The following is an 18,469-nucleotide window of genomic DNA, read 5'->3' as shown; positions in this document are numbered from 1 at the left end:
GCTTATTTTCATTACATGTAACAAATTTACTACTGTGGCAATTCAAGCAATGATATTAATAAGAGTAATGCGTTGGTAGGTAATAAATATATTAATGAACCATCAGTTGGTTATTTGCCATAATTATAATTAATAATTATAATTTAATTATTAACCGTGATTATAAATACATATAATTGACTGATTAACCAGTTGTTTATGGCTTGTTATTATTGACCATACAGTAATTGATTTTTACTCCAAATTGAATTGACTAAAATGCTTCATAAGAATAAGTTCTTTGAGTATCAGCATTGGTTCATAATTCCTTCTATTCGCGGAAATATTTGGCCTGACTAGAATTGCCGGTTTGGCTTTAACTTATAACTCGAGTAAAGACGAAACACTTTCGTATTTACGTATTTTTATCAATTATTGTTCATTGAACGGGAGTTGGTTTGTTCCCCTTGAAAAGTCAACTAATTTCCGATCAATGACAATGATTACATGTTTTAATTTTTCCTTTTACAATTGAAATATTATTTTTCGTGGTGATTTAACTCCAGTCCCCGTTAAAACATTATTAACATTTTGCTTTCAAATTACTTCAAAACATCTTTCAAAATATAACTTACCAGTATGGATGCACACTTTTAAAATAATTCTACTTTGATTAACTTAGGAGATAATATAATCAATTAATCAATACTGTTTAGGAAATAAATTATTATGTATATATATATGTATACACTTTACCAGACACTAAAAAGCAACACAAAAATTATTCAAATTTCATGGTAGATGCATGTCACTGAGTTATGCGAATGATGTGAAATGCGCAGCTCTCCAGCGCACATTGAAGAAGATGTAAGGGAAGGAAACTGTGGAATGTTCAGTTTTTGTGCCATTATTTCTGCTAGGGAAATCATCATAGAAAATATGTTCTTGTCTCAGAGGATGTGTATAATAGCAGAGAATGCCAGGCTGTTGTCAATGGAGGCAGTTCCAGCGGACAGACAATTTTATGAGGGACATAGTAATAGGACTTGGACGTATCCACAGTGCACCTGCTGTGCCGATGATGCTTGGAACAAAGAAATGTGGCAAGTCCGGGGGGGGGGCTGGTGCAGATCGACACATCCGCAAGCCTCATTTGCCTCCATTCTGCAGTATGTTAAAGACATGCTGGATGTTCCCATATTGACTAGAACCATTTGTCTTTGATTGGTGGCTAGTGGTCTGCACTCGGGGCTTCCATTAAGAAGACTTCCATTGACCTCATCATAGACATCAAAATCTGCAATGATGCTGGGCTCGAGCGATGTGGATGGCGGAATGGCACAGGATTGTATTTTGAGATGAGTCACGCTTCTGTTTCTCCAATGATAGTCGCAGCATACGAGTGTGGCATTGATGTGGAGACAGGTCTAGCCCGGCAACAATGGTGGAATGCCCCACCATGTGACAATGTGGAATCATAGTTTGGGGCACAATTAGGTATGATTTCATATCACCTCTAGTTCGTATTCAGGGCACTATGATGGCTCAACAATACGTGGATAATGTGCTGCAGCCGGTGACACTTTCCTACCTTCAGGGAGTGCCTAGTGCCCTTTATCAGCAGCATAATGCCAGACTACACTCTGTTTGCATCAGCCAATATGCTATGTTGGTGTACAGATGCTTCCCTGGCCACCTTTCTCTCCTGATCTCTCACCAATCGAACACATTGGGATGTGATTAGATACCATTTTCAGACCCTGCCATTCCCGTGTTCAGGAGACAAACTGTGGCAGATGGTTGACAAGGAATGGAAAGCCATTCCTCAAGACATCATCTGTAGTCTCATTGAACCTGTACCTAGACATATTGCTTCGTATATTGCCTTCCAAAGTGGTCTTACAACCTACTGAGCCAATGCTATTCTCGCTTTGTATTATGTACAGTACAAAGTCCATTATCCGGAATGATCTATAATCCACAAACTTTTTTTTTTGTATGCTTTATGCATGTGTCTTGGGAGGATGTCTCCAGATATGTTAAAAAATGTTTGGCATAATTTATGGCAAGCTACCATATTTCATGGTGAGGACAATGAAGATGATAGCCACGAATTTGAATGTTTTCGAACATTGCAAACTAAAGGTGAAATTTTCCAGTTATTGAATTTTGTAAAGAAATGTGGATGATAAGCAGTAATAAATGAAGATGATATAACAGAAGTTTTTCATTGCGACGACAATCCCTCAATCATCAACAAATTAATGAATGGCGAAATCTGTAGTATGGTTCTAGATCCAGAAAATACCGCTTCCGATAGGTGGAACTTTGTAACTGAACAAGAAATTATGTCAGTTTATAGAATAAAAGAGAAAGTATTAGCACAAAAATGAAGCAACTTAAAACAACTTACATTGAAAGAAATGTTTAATAAAGTAAACAAATAAATTTTAATCTTTTTATTTTTTTGTAAATATTGATACCCTTTAGATCATAATTGCTCTTTATTTCATAAATTATGGTTTCATATTTTTAATTGTATAATTTCTGCAGGCCATCTTAACAGATTTAAATTGATGATCTATAATCCGGAATCGCCAAAGTCCCGGCGAGTCCGTATTACGGACTTTGTACTGTATATCATTTTGAAATAACAATCACTTAATTGTTCATTGCTATCACTCTCTTTTTGCTGAGTTTCATCACTTTCTGGCCATTTCTTCTTGGTGGTGCATTTTCAGTGTCAGGTAGTGTGTGTGCATGTATATATATATATAAATTGGAGAAATTATCATCCTGGAAAAGGTAATATAATGAAAGTCCAATTTCATATAATTTTTACTGTGTTATATATGTATGTATATATATATATATATACACACACACACACATTAACATTGAAATTCATAATTATGTGGTGTGTGTAAATACAATTTCAATATTTTTTGCAATATTAGTAATATATATTTGTTGCAAATAATTTCACAGAACAATCCAAATAAGTGCATTTATACTTATAGTGAGATATATATTAACTATTCAAATTTCAATGCCTCAAATCTACTTTAAATATAAGTGCCTCAAATATATATATGTACACAATAAGATTGTTTTGTGTTTCCAATTCATGTATTTAAATTAATTTTTTATTTTAATACCTATATTTACTTTTGGCCAAGTGGCTGGAGCTTTGAAATAATGGTGATTCACCACAAATATTATTCTTGGCAACTGGACAGGCTGTCTATCTGAGTTGATTTTTCCTATATGTAGGATAAATGGGAAGTAATTGTTTTCAGAAAAATCTCTAGGAAGATATACCTTCAGAATTGTTACTTGCATGCTTTACCTTAATAATAAATCCAACCCATTATTTTATTTTTTTTTTATAATAGAAGAATAATATTTGTGGTGAATGGATAACTTGGATTTTTTTGTATTCATTTTTGTTGCTCAGATTCTTATTAATTCCACTTGCTCATAGTTTTCTTTTTTGTTTTAGTAATCTCTATAGTTTTACCAGCTGTAAAAAATATTTTTGTATTTTAATCCTCCCTCTCTTTAAGCTAATTATTAGAGAATTTTTTATAACCAAAGAACAAAGCATGTAATTGCTTTTTTATTATTTTCTAAGATATAAAATATTATGAGTAATAAAACATAGACCTACATTATTGGTACCCATTGCCTAAGAGAAAAAGGTAATTTATTGCTGTCTATCTTCAATGTAAGTATAATTTTTAATTTATAAAAAAATATCAAATATAAAATTACTTAATACCTTCCTTTTTCAGACTTATTGGTTGTTTTTACAAGACCATCACACTTACATAGAATTAATGCTCCCACTGATGATACTCCACGCTCATTATCAGCATTATCTGCTTATTTGGCATCTCATGTTGTCCTTCCATTGAAAGGCAGAACTGCATCATCATCACCTGCTCAGTATAGCCTTGTGTATCCACCTCTAGCCCAAAGTCCCAGTGGTGAAACATCTGTTTCCATTTCATCATTTTATCATCAGGATAGAGTAATTATAACTATTTAAAATACATAATTAATTATTGATTTTATGATTTTCTTGCATGGCTCTTTAATATCAGTAAAAATATTTTTCTATTAGTTATATATATATTGGCAAATTAGAAATATTTGAATCCAGTGCATATTCAGCACAGAGTAAGAACCTGTCAATTGTAAAAAAATTAAAAATTGTTTGCAAATGCAACAAACTGCTAAATAAAAACCACCCAGCATCGAGATCAAAATGCATAAAAAGTATGAAAGATATTGCAAAAAATAATTTGAAAAAGATAATGCAAATAATACTGAATTTGCATCTCTTGGCACATCATTGTCAGAACGAGAGAAGCAGATGGAGCAGCCTGTTTCTGAGCTGATAATGACACAATTTTACTAAATTTAAAACCTCAACAAACTAGAGAGAGATTTCTATTTTAGATTTACCTTCATATGAGATTTTAGTGGGGCATGTATTAGACTTTATTTGGAACTAATTGCTAGTGCATGTAAAAATACAGGGTTCGTACAGTCCTTAAGAGTCCTTAAAAGTCCTTAAATTTTTTGGAACCGATTTTTGGTCCTTAAAAGTCCTTAATTTTGGCCAAAATCAGTAGAAGGTCCGTAATTTTAATCATCTGAAATTTCTGTCTGTTTTTACGACTGCCATTTTGAGTGTGAATTAGCATTTTGGAGGAATATTTTGGGTGATTCAATGACATATATGGTTATCTTTTGAATGGGTTCATGGGTTATAATTTGTTTCTATTTTTAATATAAATGACAGGATACTCGAGTTTCTAAGCAAGAAGTAAAACATAAGCATTTCGAAATTCATTTATTGTAATAAAAAGCTCTTAAACAATTTTCGCTTTTGGGAATGTGAATTCTTTAAACGGTTCTAAATTTGGCGACTTGTCAACATTTTGGCGATTTTAAGACCAGTTTGTATAGAAAATGTGTAATTCTGAAATCAGAATTTTCGACGATTTTTTTTTGAAAAACATCATAACTTTGATAAATAACATTAAAATAAAACATTTTTATTTTCTGCTGTCATATTATAAAGTTTTATTTTGGCAGCTTATTATACAATATTTTGAATCTGAAAAATAAACAAGGTATAATGCTATAAAGCACAATTTACGAAACAACTCTTAGCAAAAGCAAAATTCTATGTAATTAATTAAAAATATCTTCTTTTTAATTTTTTCATAGTAAGCGTTTTTCCCATGTAATTGTCTCGGAATATTCAAAGTTCTCAGAATATGCATCAGTTTCATCTATAAAAGTAATTTTACACTTTTACCTTTTTTTTTTTTTTTTTTTTTCAAAATATTTTTGGCTTTTTGCTGTTACAGAATTGGTTGGGATAATTTTTCTTTAGTATTTTTGACAGTGCAACTTGGAAAATTTAGAAGGATTTGAAAGCAAGATTTATAGACCCACGTTTCTAGAAGATTCGAGAAATATGTTACAAAGTGAAAAATGTCTTCATGGTATCAACGCATAATGGATGTATTTTACAGAATGTTTGCGATGAATTTCTTACTTTTTGGAGAACGTCTGGAAGAACAATGAAGACATGAATACTATTTGAGTGTTTTATTCCTGATACTAGAATCTTTTTCTTAACATGTTTATCTTCCCTTTATTTTCTCTACTTTTCACTAGACACAAGCATGGAAAATATCAAAAATGCTTCTAATCGTATCACTTGGGCAGACATTATAGAAAAGGATTTTTTTATTAATAAAGAAATTGAAAACTTACAATGTAAAAGATTAATTTAATATGTCTTAATGCACCATACACATAGCTGGCACTAGGCATTTTCCCACTCGATGCAGTCTCTGTGGAGCCTGAATTCTGTTGCTTAGTGCCTTTCTAAATGCTTCCAATATCAGCTCTAATTTCTAAAAGTTTTGCGATTTCTAGATTTTGTTGTTCGGGGTGATATTAAATTTTTAAAATTCTGCCACATCAGCTCTGTAACTGGCCTTTACCATATATTTCATATTTCTTCTGAATGTTCATATTACTAAGGAAATAAAATTATCCACCTTTTCTGTACATTCTAATTGCATTTAGTATTTTTTAGAAAAACAGAAATCCTTAATTAAATCCAAAAATTCTAAAATGAAAAAGAAACATGCTGAAGAAAGAAACTGAATACATAATGAAAATTATTCTTTAAAGATATGTGCAGTTATTATTATGTAAATTACGCAATTGTTTATGATTTCAGCCTTTGCTATAATTTTCCATTTCTGTTTCCTCATATGATAGAGTTACTGAGCCAGATTAAATTAAAATTAAATTGTATAATTTTTGACCACTAGTCCAACTTTTTAGTTTGAATTTGACTGTTCTTGTTTAATTACGTCACCGTGAGATATAATTGACTTTGTTAGCATCAGAACATGTGTTTATGTTTGTTCTAAGTTCTTTTCAAATAAGAGGCTTATTTAAACCTTTGTCCGATATTGTAGTTATTTTCAGACATAGTGATAATTTGCTTCACGTCTGTCGGGGGTTTTAGACTATTTAACTTTTACCAGATCAAGTAAACCCTCATAGGTACATTGTGGAGAGGTTGACAAATTAGGAGATAAAGCACGCAGAAACTAGTGAGAGCATTGGTTTGCATATTGAGATAAATATCTAATTATTGTTAGAAAATATGCTTAAAGAGAAGGAAATCGGTATAAACTAGCCAAAATGTTTGGGAAGGCTTCAAATTAAAATGACTGATAAATATTTTGTTGAGTGTTGTTGTTACAAAACATAAATGTTTTGTAGCTTTTAATGTGTAATTATTCTAATATCATTTAAGAATCAGTGTCATAAATAACATGTATTTTCAACTGTGAAATTTTATTAGATTTTGATTTTGATAGGGCTTTTTTAACAAATATTGTTAAAAAATAAAATTTAATAGTGGCCATGTAAATCCATGACTAAGGCTGCCTATTTACCTAATTTAATTATTTATAACTAAGTGCTTACCTTTAAAAATTATCTCTACATATTAAAACGAGTTATTGCCTATCATTAATACTCACTGTGGTCACAAGATAAAACACAAAAATGTAGAAATTCAAGTAAAGCTTATTCTTTGCATTTAGTGAGACTTAATACAAAACAGCTTATCACCTCTGGTTCTTTAATGGCTTATTAGAACCTGAAAGTATATTAACTGGGTTACAACCCCTGGAACTCTACACGAAGCTATGACACTAACTGCATCAGAGCCTGACTAACATTTAACACTTGCCAACCGTGCCTACATCATGCCTTTCAGGTTTTTCTAATCAGCAGGTCTCTCTCTAGACAAGCAGCAGTGGTGATAACATTCAGTCTTTTATTATGAATAATGCTGATTATGGTACTTCTCATTTTAACCTATGCCATTTGACATAAAATTTACCTGCTATTCACTAAACCTCTAGACAAGCGGTTCTCAACCTTTTGACTAATGTGTACTATCTGAATAAAAATTGAAACCCTTTAATACCACCAAAGTACTATTACCACCACCACTTGTGAACAAAGCTCAGATCGCATCAATTTACGAGTGTTAAAGAAAAAAACTCAATCAGGATGTTGGGGTTTTAATTTTGAAATAAATAGTTAAAAATACTTTGCTTCTTTGTGTACCACCTATTTTTTCTTGCATACCACCGGTTGAGAACCTCTGCTTTAGACTGACCAAGTATGTGACAAAATAAGACATAAAAAAATCAACATAAAGCTAACTATTAGTAAAATGTAAATGTCACTTATTTTCTTTCAAATATGTCCAACCTATTATAAATGCTGCTTGTAAAATATTTAACACTACTTGATAAACTGCATGAAATTTATTTTATTCTCAAACTTATTAATAATTATGTTAATTAATTTACATTTGGCAATAATGCATACTACTGGATCTATTTTATTTTTAGGATGGTATTAGAAAAGTGAAATTCAGGCATAGGATAATATTTTTAGTTGAATTTAATCAGTTCCCATATGCTGATAGGTCCTTAATTTTTTCATTAATGGTCCTTAAAAGTCCTTAAAAGTACTTAATTTCCATGTGCAGAAATGTGTACGAACCCTGAAAATACTAAATTATAATATCACATATGTATGCACAGCATATTAAGAAAGTAATATTTATTCACTTTTGTGATAGTAAAGTAAAAAAGCTGGATTAAATTTTAAAAGATAATAATTTAAGAAAAATTTAAGCACAGTATGTCAAAAATCAAATTGCAATGGGTTGGTATCTGTTACTTTGTTGAACTATTTTGTAATGATGAGTTGTATTATTTTCCCTTAACTATATATTTCCATTTTAATTTTTTAGAAGCAGAGAAAACGTAGAAGTTTACAAGATAGAAGGTCTTCTGGAGCAAAACAATTGAGTAACTCTGGTGCTGTTTTGATATATAATATTTCCAAATTAATGCCCATCAACCCAATTTTGGCACAAAACTATGTGTATGGATTCTTTTCTTTTTATTATAAATTAAAATGAAACTTAAATATGTATTTCCTAAATTCTAAAATTTATCTGTTCTGTTTGAAATGTATTGAAATTGTAGCATTCCATAGTAACACTTTTTAACATAGGTTTGGTTCTGAGGATATTGCTGCTACCTGTGCAAAGAATGCTGCAGTAGCAGCAAAAGAAGGCTGCAAAGATCTAGTCCAGGTTTTTTTAATTTTAACCATTTGTAAATAATAATAATAAACTATATGTAGTTAAAATTGATTTATTAATATCCAGCAATCTTTTATAATGAGCTGAAATAATATGAAAATATAGCTTTTCTATGTTTGTCATATTTCAGAAAATATTATAATCAAAGAATGTAGTCTAGTTTCATGATTTTGTAGAAAGAGTGTATAAGGAAAGTTGAACAGAATATTGCTGTTAAATATTGCTAAACTTTAGGTAGAAAAACTTGTTTTTGCAGATTAAGTCTAAACTTTTGTTTCTTCATTTGTTGTCATGAATGATAAAATGATAAAGTGATTATAATTGCTGTAAAGTTGGAAAAATATCATGTGAATAATTTCTAAAACATGAGATTAAAGGAAAATTTGCATATTTAAGTAACTTCCACTGCCATGTACTCTATCAAATTGGAAACTTGAAAATTCTTTGAAAAATAGGAACTTAAATTCTTTTCATACTGGACAAAAAATTATATTTGATATTATTATAAATATATTTTATTAGGATATATTATTTAATTTTCAAATTTTAAGACTTATTAAGAAAAAAAAATCAATTATAAAATCATTAAGAGAGAAAAGTAAAACTGGGCAGAGAGTGACTTTTTTAAGTGCATTGTGACAATGAGTTTTGTGCTTCTATTTATTTTCATGTGACTTTTTAATAGGTTTGGTCATTAGCTGGTCATATATCTAATGCTGCATCAGTACCGATCACAGATCCTGATAGTATGCCATTTGCAACTCATCCATTTGGACAAAAGATGCTTCAGTCTTTGTCAGTAATTTATATGTATAATTTTTTACCATCATAAATGTAGAGTTGATTTCATTTTATTTTAAATTTTATATTAAATGTAATTTTAATGGATAAAATTTGCATATTTTTAATGTATTTATTTTTGTTTTAATTTGTTTTAACAGGTGTGATTTTTGTTTTGTTTTGTTGAATTTCTGAAGCATTAAACTTTCTTGTAGTTAATTTAAATCTACTTATTTCATCATATTGTGTTCTGCAAAACTCAATTTAGGATACTGCATTTACTTGAGAAATTTAATTATGAAATAGAACTTTTTATAAAATTTTAATGTATGTAATTTTTTTTAATTTATTATGATTGTATTACTTTAGGGAAGCATTTTATCAATAATATTTTTTCTCAGTTTGTATGAATAAGAGCAAGAGTTCTAATTATTTTTTAATTTATTTATTTTTACAGCACAATAATACATTTCTTACGATGATTGAAATTTGCAGTATATCAATTAGTCTTTAAAAAAATGAGATAAAATTCTCTGTATATGAAATATTGATTTATTTTTGCTAAAGTCTGGTCAGTAATATCACTTATGTTATGCTAGTGTTCACCTTTATGTATTCCTCATTGTATAACAAGAATAGAGTTATCAATATTAACCTTTTTGTGTTTTACATTATATAATATGTATGTACTTATATTATAATAACCAAATATGCTAAAATTAGCATCATGTTTCAAAAAATAACCTTCAGTATCCCTTTGTGCATTATTTCTTTAAAAAGTGAAATCTGAAACTGATAACTTTTTGAATTAATGACCTAAGTTTGAGAATAGAAAAATATCATTGCTTATTCACTCCTTTTGATGTTTTTAATTTTGTCTCTAACAATCCTTTACTATAAATCAACTTTTAATTTCAACAGTTTTTTTAAATAACTTTCATGCTATCTTATTCTTGATATTTTTTCTAATCATTGCTATAGAAAATATTGGTTATTTAGTTATTATTTCTTGTATGTATGTTTTATCATAGTCTGCAATTATATAAACTGTAGATGGTACAGAAAATGTAATATAAACTCAGTGTTGTAATATTTTGTATTTAATATTATTTAAATTTAAATTTGCTGTTCTGAAGAATTTTATTATTAATTTCATGTACAATAAATGTAGATTATTTTGAAAGCAGAATTAGTATTGGAAGCTAATTTAGAAAACTAAAATATTCATCCTTTTCTATCAATTTAAAAAAAATTATTTTTGTGTAAAATATATATATTTTCTCTCCAGAATATTTCATTATGGCAATCATTATGATGTTCAAACAGCAGCTATGCTGGCATGCATTTTTCATGTAAAATCAAATGAAAACAAACCAAGAAAGGTTGCTGACACAAATTCAGGAGGCAATATTAGTGTGAGTATATTTTCCCTTTTAATTAAGTATAAAAATTATATATATATATGTATATTTGATTTTTTAAATACTATTATATGTTTGCATAAACTAGTTTTCTTTTCATTCACAAGATAATGTTTAATCTAAAAAAATATAATGTGCGAGAGGAAATATGCTGGGACTTCAATTAATAAATAAAGCACTAAATAAAAAATTTTGGCTTCAGTTTTAAAATCAATCTTGCCTTTTATTTTAGTTACATAGTAAGTTGTTTTGGAAACTAGTGCATCTGAAATTTATTTCTCTTAATCAGTTTATTTTAATCTGACATGATTTATCCTCATTTTCGTTAGGTTTTCATTAAAGCTTCAAATGTTATAAATTTATTAAGTGTCTCCCAGTTCATTTTCTTTGTAGGTAGTGCTGTTCTATTTTTTGTGACTGTGTTATAATTATCAGAATATTGTGTTCTGTCTTATAATAAGCTTATATTTTATGTATTTGTAGCAAATATCTGGGAAGTGGTGGCTGAAGGTATGTCGGTGTGTTAATTAAGTGGCAATGCTTTTTCTTTTTTGCATGAAATGCTTTATTATTATTATTTTGCAGAGAGGCATGATGCAAATTTAGACAGGAACAGATATCTAAATTTATTTGTTGGCTTTTGTTGAGTGAATTTTCTATATTAATTTAGATTTTTATTTAATCATGTCTAAAATCATTTAAGTTACAGAGTTCATTTATTACAAAATTAGAAAAAATTAAGCAGTTGAAATTTTCAGTTAAATAACTATGAAACAAATTTCATATTGAACAAATGAAATATTTATATGCTTTTGCTGTTTGTGAAGTATTTTTTTTTTTTTTTAAATAATCAGTATATGACTTAAGTAATCTTCTGTTTTTGATATTTCACTTTTCTAAAATAAGTCTCCTTGGAAATAATGCAGTTCTAATTTGATAAAAAAAATTTCACCATTGGTAGGCAAGGTTTTGTAAAACTAATAAGATATCTGCATCTTTTGTTCATATATTTAAAATTTAAATAAAAGGTTATCTTCCCCCCCCCCAATTTGTTTTTGTTTCAGGTAATTTATCACTTTTGATATTTGAGACTGAATGTAAGAAGCAGATGCTTGTAACAGTTCCTTAATGTAACTAGAGGTAGATGTATTCTGTTTTCAGTGTGCTTATATCATATGTCTTGATTGTATGCTTTAAACATATAAACAGTAGCATAAACTTTTGTTTGGTCTTGCTACTGACCTTAGAAATTCCAATACATATTAGCAAGTTCAGAAAATCCTAACATTTCCTCTTTTTGAATAGTGGTACATTTCATTTCTTCTTTATATAATCATGGTAATTTTATTTCTCTCTCTGTCTCATCCTTATATTTTGATGGGATGCGACTCAGCAGAGTTTACCATCATAAACAAAATATTTCAACTCATAATCAAGAAAGTTGTTATGTGAATCATTTCTTAAAGGTTACATGAATGTAATAAATATCACATAAATGTTCGTACATTTGTGAGAAAAGGAATAAGTCTTAGTTTCTGTGTTTTCCAAGAGATTTGGCTTTAGAATGTCTCTTAACTGTGGATATTTTTCCTTTCATGTTTTTACGTTTGCGAGAGGCAAAATGATTCCTTGAAAAGGGTTCATAATTATTTAATATAAATCAACAGTATTGAATTTTTTTATGAGAAATGACAACTGTCAGTGTTTTTTATGCCTAGATTGCAAATCAGTTATTTCAAAGTAGTCTTTCTCATCATAAAGTATATGTTAATGCAGGGTTATTCATAAATCCATGAAGCATTTTAAAAATTAATGTCAAATAAACTACTTAATTGATGCCAAATTTTATTATGTTGGAATAAGTTTTTTTACACATTTCTCAAATACTAAATTTATTCAACTTTGATTATGGTAGGCATCTGTGTGAATAGGGCTAACTAGAATATTTGCTGATGCTGCAATGAAATGAAAGCAGGGTTGATTATCACTTTTAACAAAATAATTATGCAGCTGATAACAACAGAGGCTTACCGTTAAGTTTGATAGGACACGAAGAATGCTCTACTAATGCAATGGCCATCCCTGTCTTCAAATTTAATTCCATTTCACCTTCTTTCCTCTCTTTCTCTTTTGTGGAGGTTTGTTAATGGTACAATCTTTAGGATACCATCCTTCTTGCTAATCTCCAGTACCCAATTTTTGCAATTGTGTCACCAGTGTTGTGGATGTGGTCAATTGTGATGTACTGTAAGGCCCATATCACATGGCGTTTGTTTCACTCGAACAACTGTTTCGGACAATTTTTCTGCCTGGTTTACTATTGAAAGAAAGACGTGCGACTTTTTCCTTCCTTTCGAAAAAAGTTGCAAGTTGTTCGTTTTCAAACAATCAGCTATCAGCGCCGAATGCTGTTAGCTTGTTTGTAATGAAGAACCAGTTTTCCCTGTGTTAACCCCAAAGCAAGCTGTGGTGATTGGCTGTTGTGACAAAGCAGAAAAATTGTTCCAAACAGTTGTTCTTTCGAAACAAACCGACATGTGATAGCAGCCTAAATGAAACAGTTTATTATATATATGGCTATCAACAAGTTTGATAAATTGAGCATTTATGATATTTGTAGTATAAATATGTATATTCTGGTGAATTTGCATATATTTTTGTGTAATGAAATTTGGTATTGGTTGCATAATTCATTTGTTATTGGTATGAATTTTTAAAATGCTTCATAGCTATATGCATAAGCTACATTTTAAATTTCAAATTGGTTCCATATATTTGTTAAATTTTAAGAAATATGAATTTTCATTAAACATATTAAATATGGCAAAATAACATAAAAAGTTTTTTTTTTTAAATTTCCAAAAAGTGTTAAGTAAATAATTAATGTAGAAATTTCACTTGTTAAAGTACTCATGTTCCCAGCATCATTAACCTTTATCCATATTGATTTTGTAATGCTTTATAATTTGCTTGTCTAACACTTGATTTACTTTTGATAACAGCAGAATGATAAAGTGCTTTTAAAGTTATGTCTGGAATAACATTTCTAGTATAGAAATCAGTGATCAGAATGTTCAATGATGTATGGAGTTTTCAACTTAAAATAAAATGCATGTGTTTAAATGTCATAGTATGTAATTAGTGATTAACAATAAACATTTAATGGCTTATGATTTTTTAGTTTACCCTTATACATGTATGTAACTATCATACTTATGTATTAAACATTTTATATCACAGATTCATCAGTGTATTTAATGAACTAATATTTCAGAATGTGATTTCACCTAAAAAAATCTCATACATTGTTAATTTTTAGTTTAAAATAACATTCTCTATTAGATACTGTATCTTGATTACACTAGTTCATGCTGTTTATAAAAGAAAAAACTTTTGTTGCTATTGCAAAGTGATATTATTATTTTATCATTTGTATTAATTTACTCTTGAGAAAAGCACTAGGGTTTTCAATCTGGATTAAGCTTCCTGTTTAGTCTGCCATAATAACATTCAACTACTTCCTGTAAATTATTTCAAAATTTATATCTGTACTAATGAGAAATTGTGTATGTTTTAAAACGTAAGTGGCAAAGTGTTTGCCAGCAGTCTCAGTATTGGAACTTGCACACCATATTAAATATATTGTTAGAAGCTTAAGATTTATTGTATTCTTGACTGTTTTGCATCTGTTATGGAACTGTAATTCATTCTACTGTAAATGCAAATGTTGCATGAGTTTTTTTTTATATTCCAAGTAGAGCATTAAAAGTGGAATCCTTAACATCAGAATCAATTTTATAAAATAAATTTACTTGAGTTTTCTTTTTTTTAATCTTGTTAGTGATTATGGTTATTTTTCCAGTTTTTGTATAAGTGAACATAAATCATATGTGAATTAAATTCTCAAAATTGTTTAATTTTTTTAATTAGTTATTTAATTACTCATTGAAATTGAAATTTATCTCTTCCCCCCTAAATGTTTATATTTATATAATCATATTTGCTTTTTGTCATAATAATGTGCATAAAATTTCTCAGCTATTTCCTAAGCAGACAATATTTCCACACTATCACCCATCTATAAATATTGTGCATTTGTAAAATATTATAATATAAATAATTAATGTAAATAAAATTATAATAATTAATAATATTATTATTTTACAGTAATAGTGATATTCATTTACTAGTAAATCAATATTATTTGTTTATTATAATCTTTATTATTTATAATCGTAAGTCTTTAGCAGCAGCAGCTGTTAAGATTGTTATTTTTATTAGAATTTTCTAAAAACATGATTCTTTCTGTAAATGCATATGTTTTTGTGCGTTTCATATACAATTTTAAAATGTTACCAAAATTTTAGCTGCAGCATTATTAAATAAGTGCTTTAAAAATATGTAGTTCTTTTCATTGGATTCATAAAATGATTAATCTCTCAAAATCTGCAAATGTTTTTTCCAATATTTATATACAACTGTGAGTTAGCAAGAGTAAATGCTGAGAACCTAGAAATGTTTGTTAATTTTTTATTTACCCACAGTAAGCCAAGCTCAACTGTTGAACATATTCCTTTGTTGATGAACATGTTGTTACTTAAAAAAAAAATTTAAACTGAGATAAAGTTTTCACCATTGAACAAACTATTTTTAGGGTTTTTTTTCCTGTGCCTAAATACCATATGGAGGAGGGAACATCTTGATAAGATCCATAATTCTGATTAATCTAAAACATGAACTTTACTGTTGGAAACTTTTATGTGTTTATGGATAATTAAAATAAATTATTTGATTCAAGATAGGTGGTTTCTGTATGTTTGTGTTTTTTATTATTGCAATAAGGATTTTTACCTGCTTTCTTTTTTTTAATTTTTTTCATTACAAAATAACTGAATTAAAAAAAAAGAAAATTTGAATTATATAATTTTTGAGCCATAATTGTCATAGATTTCACATAATGCAAAATATATAGATAGAAATATGTACATAATTCTAATGTTTTTGTTGTGTAATTTTATAATGAAATATTTTAAACATGTTTTAATGCATCTTCTAAATTTTTTTAATATTGTATATTATTATCAAAAAGTGTTTTTGATTTTATATTTTTAAAAAATTTTTTAATATTGCATATTATTATCAAAAAGTGTTTTTGATTTTATATTACAATCAATACATTCAGTTGCACATAAATTTTTATTACTAGATTTTATATTATGTAGCTTTAAGGTACTGAATTATCATATAATTATGCAATTTAATTTTCCGTTAGCTATATTTATTTGCATTGTATATTTAGATGTTTTGCAGTTCTCATCTGACTATTTATAACTTAATTTTTTTTTCTTTTGAAGCCTGGTGGTTCACCTTATCATACAGTGGTACCAGCAGATAATACTTTTGAAGTCTGGAATATTGGTAATTTTAAATAATTATTTACTTTAATGACTGATTATTGTAAATTTTAATTTTATTGATTTATTATATAATTATAGACTAGTTATTTAATGCTCATGTTATTGGATGTAAGTCTCATTCTTTCTCTACCTTTAAAAACTTGAATTTTATAGTAGTTTTCTCTGGGAAATATGCTGTCAGTAGCTACTTCTTTTCCAATTAATTAATGACATGTTAAAATTTTTTGTCTATAAAAAATAGTCATGTTGCTAGTCATGTTTTTCTTCTTAGCTATCAATAATGAATTCATAGGTCTTCAATTTACTCTGTTTGCTATGCTTTGGGTATTGAGAAAAAATCTAATATGATGATTTTTTTAGCCAAGTAAGAATTGCGATTTAATTTAAAAAAAGTTATATAAACAAGTGAAAGACAGAATTAAAAACATACTAGTATTAAGTAATATTTGTTATTAAATATTTGCATAAATGAAAATTATTAGATTTTTAGAATTCAGTGGAATAGATAATAACATTAAGTGCTCTCTGCCTGAAAGAGGGAATGCCTTTGTGAATGACTTTCTTAGGGACACTGGCTTGTATTCAAGTTGGATATGTAAAAAAGCATAAAAATTCCTATGTAGCCAACCTGTTAACCAGTACATGAGCCTGAGTCTGAACTATCAATGTTCACTGCTCTTACCACTCCAGCTCTGAATGAACCTTCATATAAAATATGAAGAATAAAGATAGCAAAATCAGCTTACCTTTTGTGCACTCAGTAGCAGCAGTTGAGTCTCCGAAACTATTGATGATTATGATGAGAGGGATTTATCCACAAATAATACGATGCAGATTTAAACACAAATAACATATTTATTGAACTACAACTAAAATAATATAAGCAGTAGATACATTAATGTTAACACAAACACATATAGAAGCTTAATAAGATCTAAAGAACAAGAGGATCATGGGATATATTAATATCACGTGTTTAACATAGTTGACGTATTTGATGCCCGTATGTCTTGGCATTTTTAGGGTTGCCAGAAATGAGTTAGAAAAATTTTATTTATTTATTCTCAAATGCTTGATTAATTTACAACAATCCCCCCTTTAATCATGCATTTGGGTAACATTGGAAATCAGATTTAGCTCACTTCTTAATTTCAGAAATTTTGGTTTGGGCAATGGCTTAGTAAAAATATCTGCAATCATAGAATCCGTATTGCAGTAAGTTATCTCGATTATTTTATTTTCTTCCATTTCCCTTAAAAAGATATATTTAACATTAATATGCTTTAACTTAGTATTCATTTCCCCCCGTTTTATAAGAGCTATTGTGGACTTATTGTCCTCAAATATCTTAATGGGTAGTTTTTGAGTTATTCCAAAATCTTTAAAGAGGTCTAATATCCATTTGAGCTCTTGAGCAGCAGTGGCTGCAGAAATAAGCTCGGATTCGATAGATGATAGGGAAACACAATTTTGTCTCTTTGTGGACCAAAATATTGGGCTATTTCCTAAGAAAAATAAATTTCCACCTGTTGATCGTCGAGTGGTTAAATCAGATGCATAGTCAGCATCCGTATAACAGGAAAGTGTTGGTGAGTCAATTTTCAGGCAAATGTCCTTCGTAGAGTTGAGGTATTCAATCACCCTTAGAACTGCTCACCCTTAGAACTGCTTTCCAGTCCTTCTCACTTGGAGATTCATTTTTCCTGCTTAATATATTCACTGCAAGAGTAATGTCCGGTCTGGTTACAGTGGCTATATATAATAAGGCTCCAATGGCTTGCCTGTACTTGGTATTGTCCACTGGTGGAGAGATGTCCTCTTCCTTTGAATAAGAAGTATCCATTGGTGTATAAGATGGTTTGTGGATATCTGGACAAAACATCTTCTTCAATTTTTCTATTTTTGATTTTTGACTCAATAGAAACTTGTTTTCATCTCTTTTGATGTTGATTCCTAACTAGTTTCTGATTTCTCCTAAATCTTTTGCTTTGAAGAATTCATTGAGAGATTTGATTAGTCTTTTGATTTTTTCTTCGCTTTTGCATGCTATAAGAATATCGTCGACGTAGACAATAATCATTATCGTGTCATTTCCATCTTTCTTTAGAAATAAGCATGGGTCTGCTGTACTTTGC

At 28.9% G+C, this 18,469-nt stretch overlaps 1 protein-coding gene across 5 annotated transcripts in view; it reads left to right on the top strand.

Annotated features, from left to right (window-relative positions):
- Wdr59 (WD repeat domain 59) overlaps nt 1-18,469 on the top strand; it is a 112,955-nt gene that overhangs the window by 61,572 nt on the left and 32,914 nt on the right. For 3 of the 5 annotated variants that reach the window (XR_015043764.1, XM_085826162.1, XM_085826149.1), the window contains 7 exons: nt 3,774-4,012; nt 8,360-8,493; nt 8,626-8,707; nt 9,402-9,511; nt 10,785-10,911; nt 11,401-11,427; nt 16,272-16,335. Coding sequence is in view for 4 of the 5 variants with exons in the window: in XM_085826162.1 (XP_085682288.1) it covers nt 3,774-4,012; nt 8,360-8,493; nt 8,626-8,707; nt 9,402-9,511; nt 10,785-10,911; nt 11,401-11,427; nt 16,272-16,335 (783 nt within the window). In the remaining variant the exon portion in view is untranslated. Of the gene's footprint in view, nt 1-3,773; nt 4,013-8,359; nt 8,494-8,625; nt 8,708-9,401; nt 9,512-10,784; nt 10,912-11,400; nt 11,428-11,981; nt 15,003-16,271; nt 16,336-18,469 lie in introns of those variants that run through there. The other 2 variants (XM_085826168.1, XM_085826153.1) reach the window with 2 other exon arrangements.

Source organism: Stegodyphus dumicola, chromosome 1 (genome assembly GCF_044657685.1).
Source record: "Stegodyphus dumicola isolate Sdum_Otavi_A_Nest chromosome 1, ASM4465768v1".
NCBI lineage: Eukaryota > Metazoa > Arthropoda > Arachnida > Araneae > Eresidae > Stegodyphus > Stegodyphus dumicola.
The sequence above is the reverse complement of the archived record's forward strand: the minus strand, read 5'-3'. Positions and strand labels throughout refer to the sequence as shown.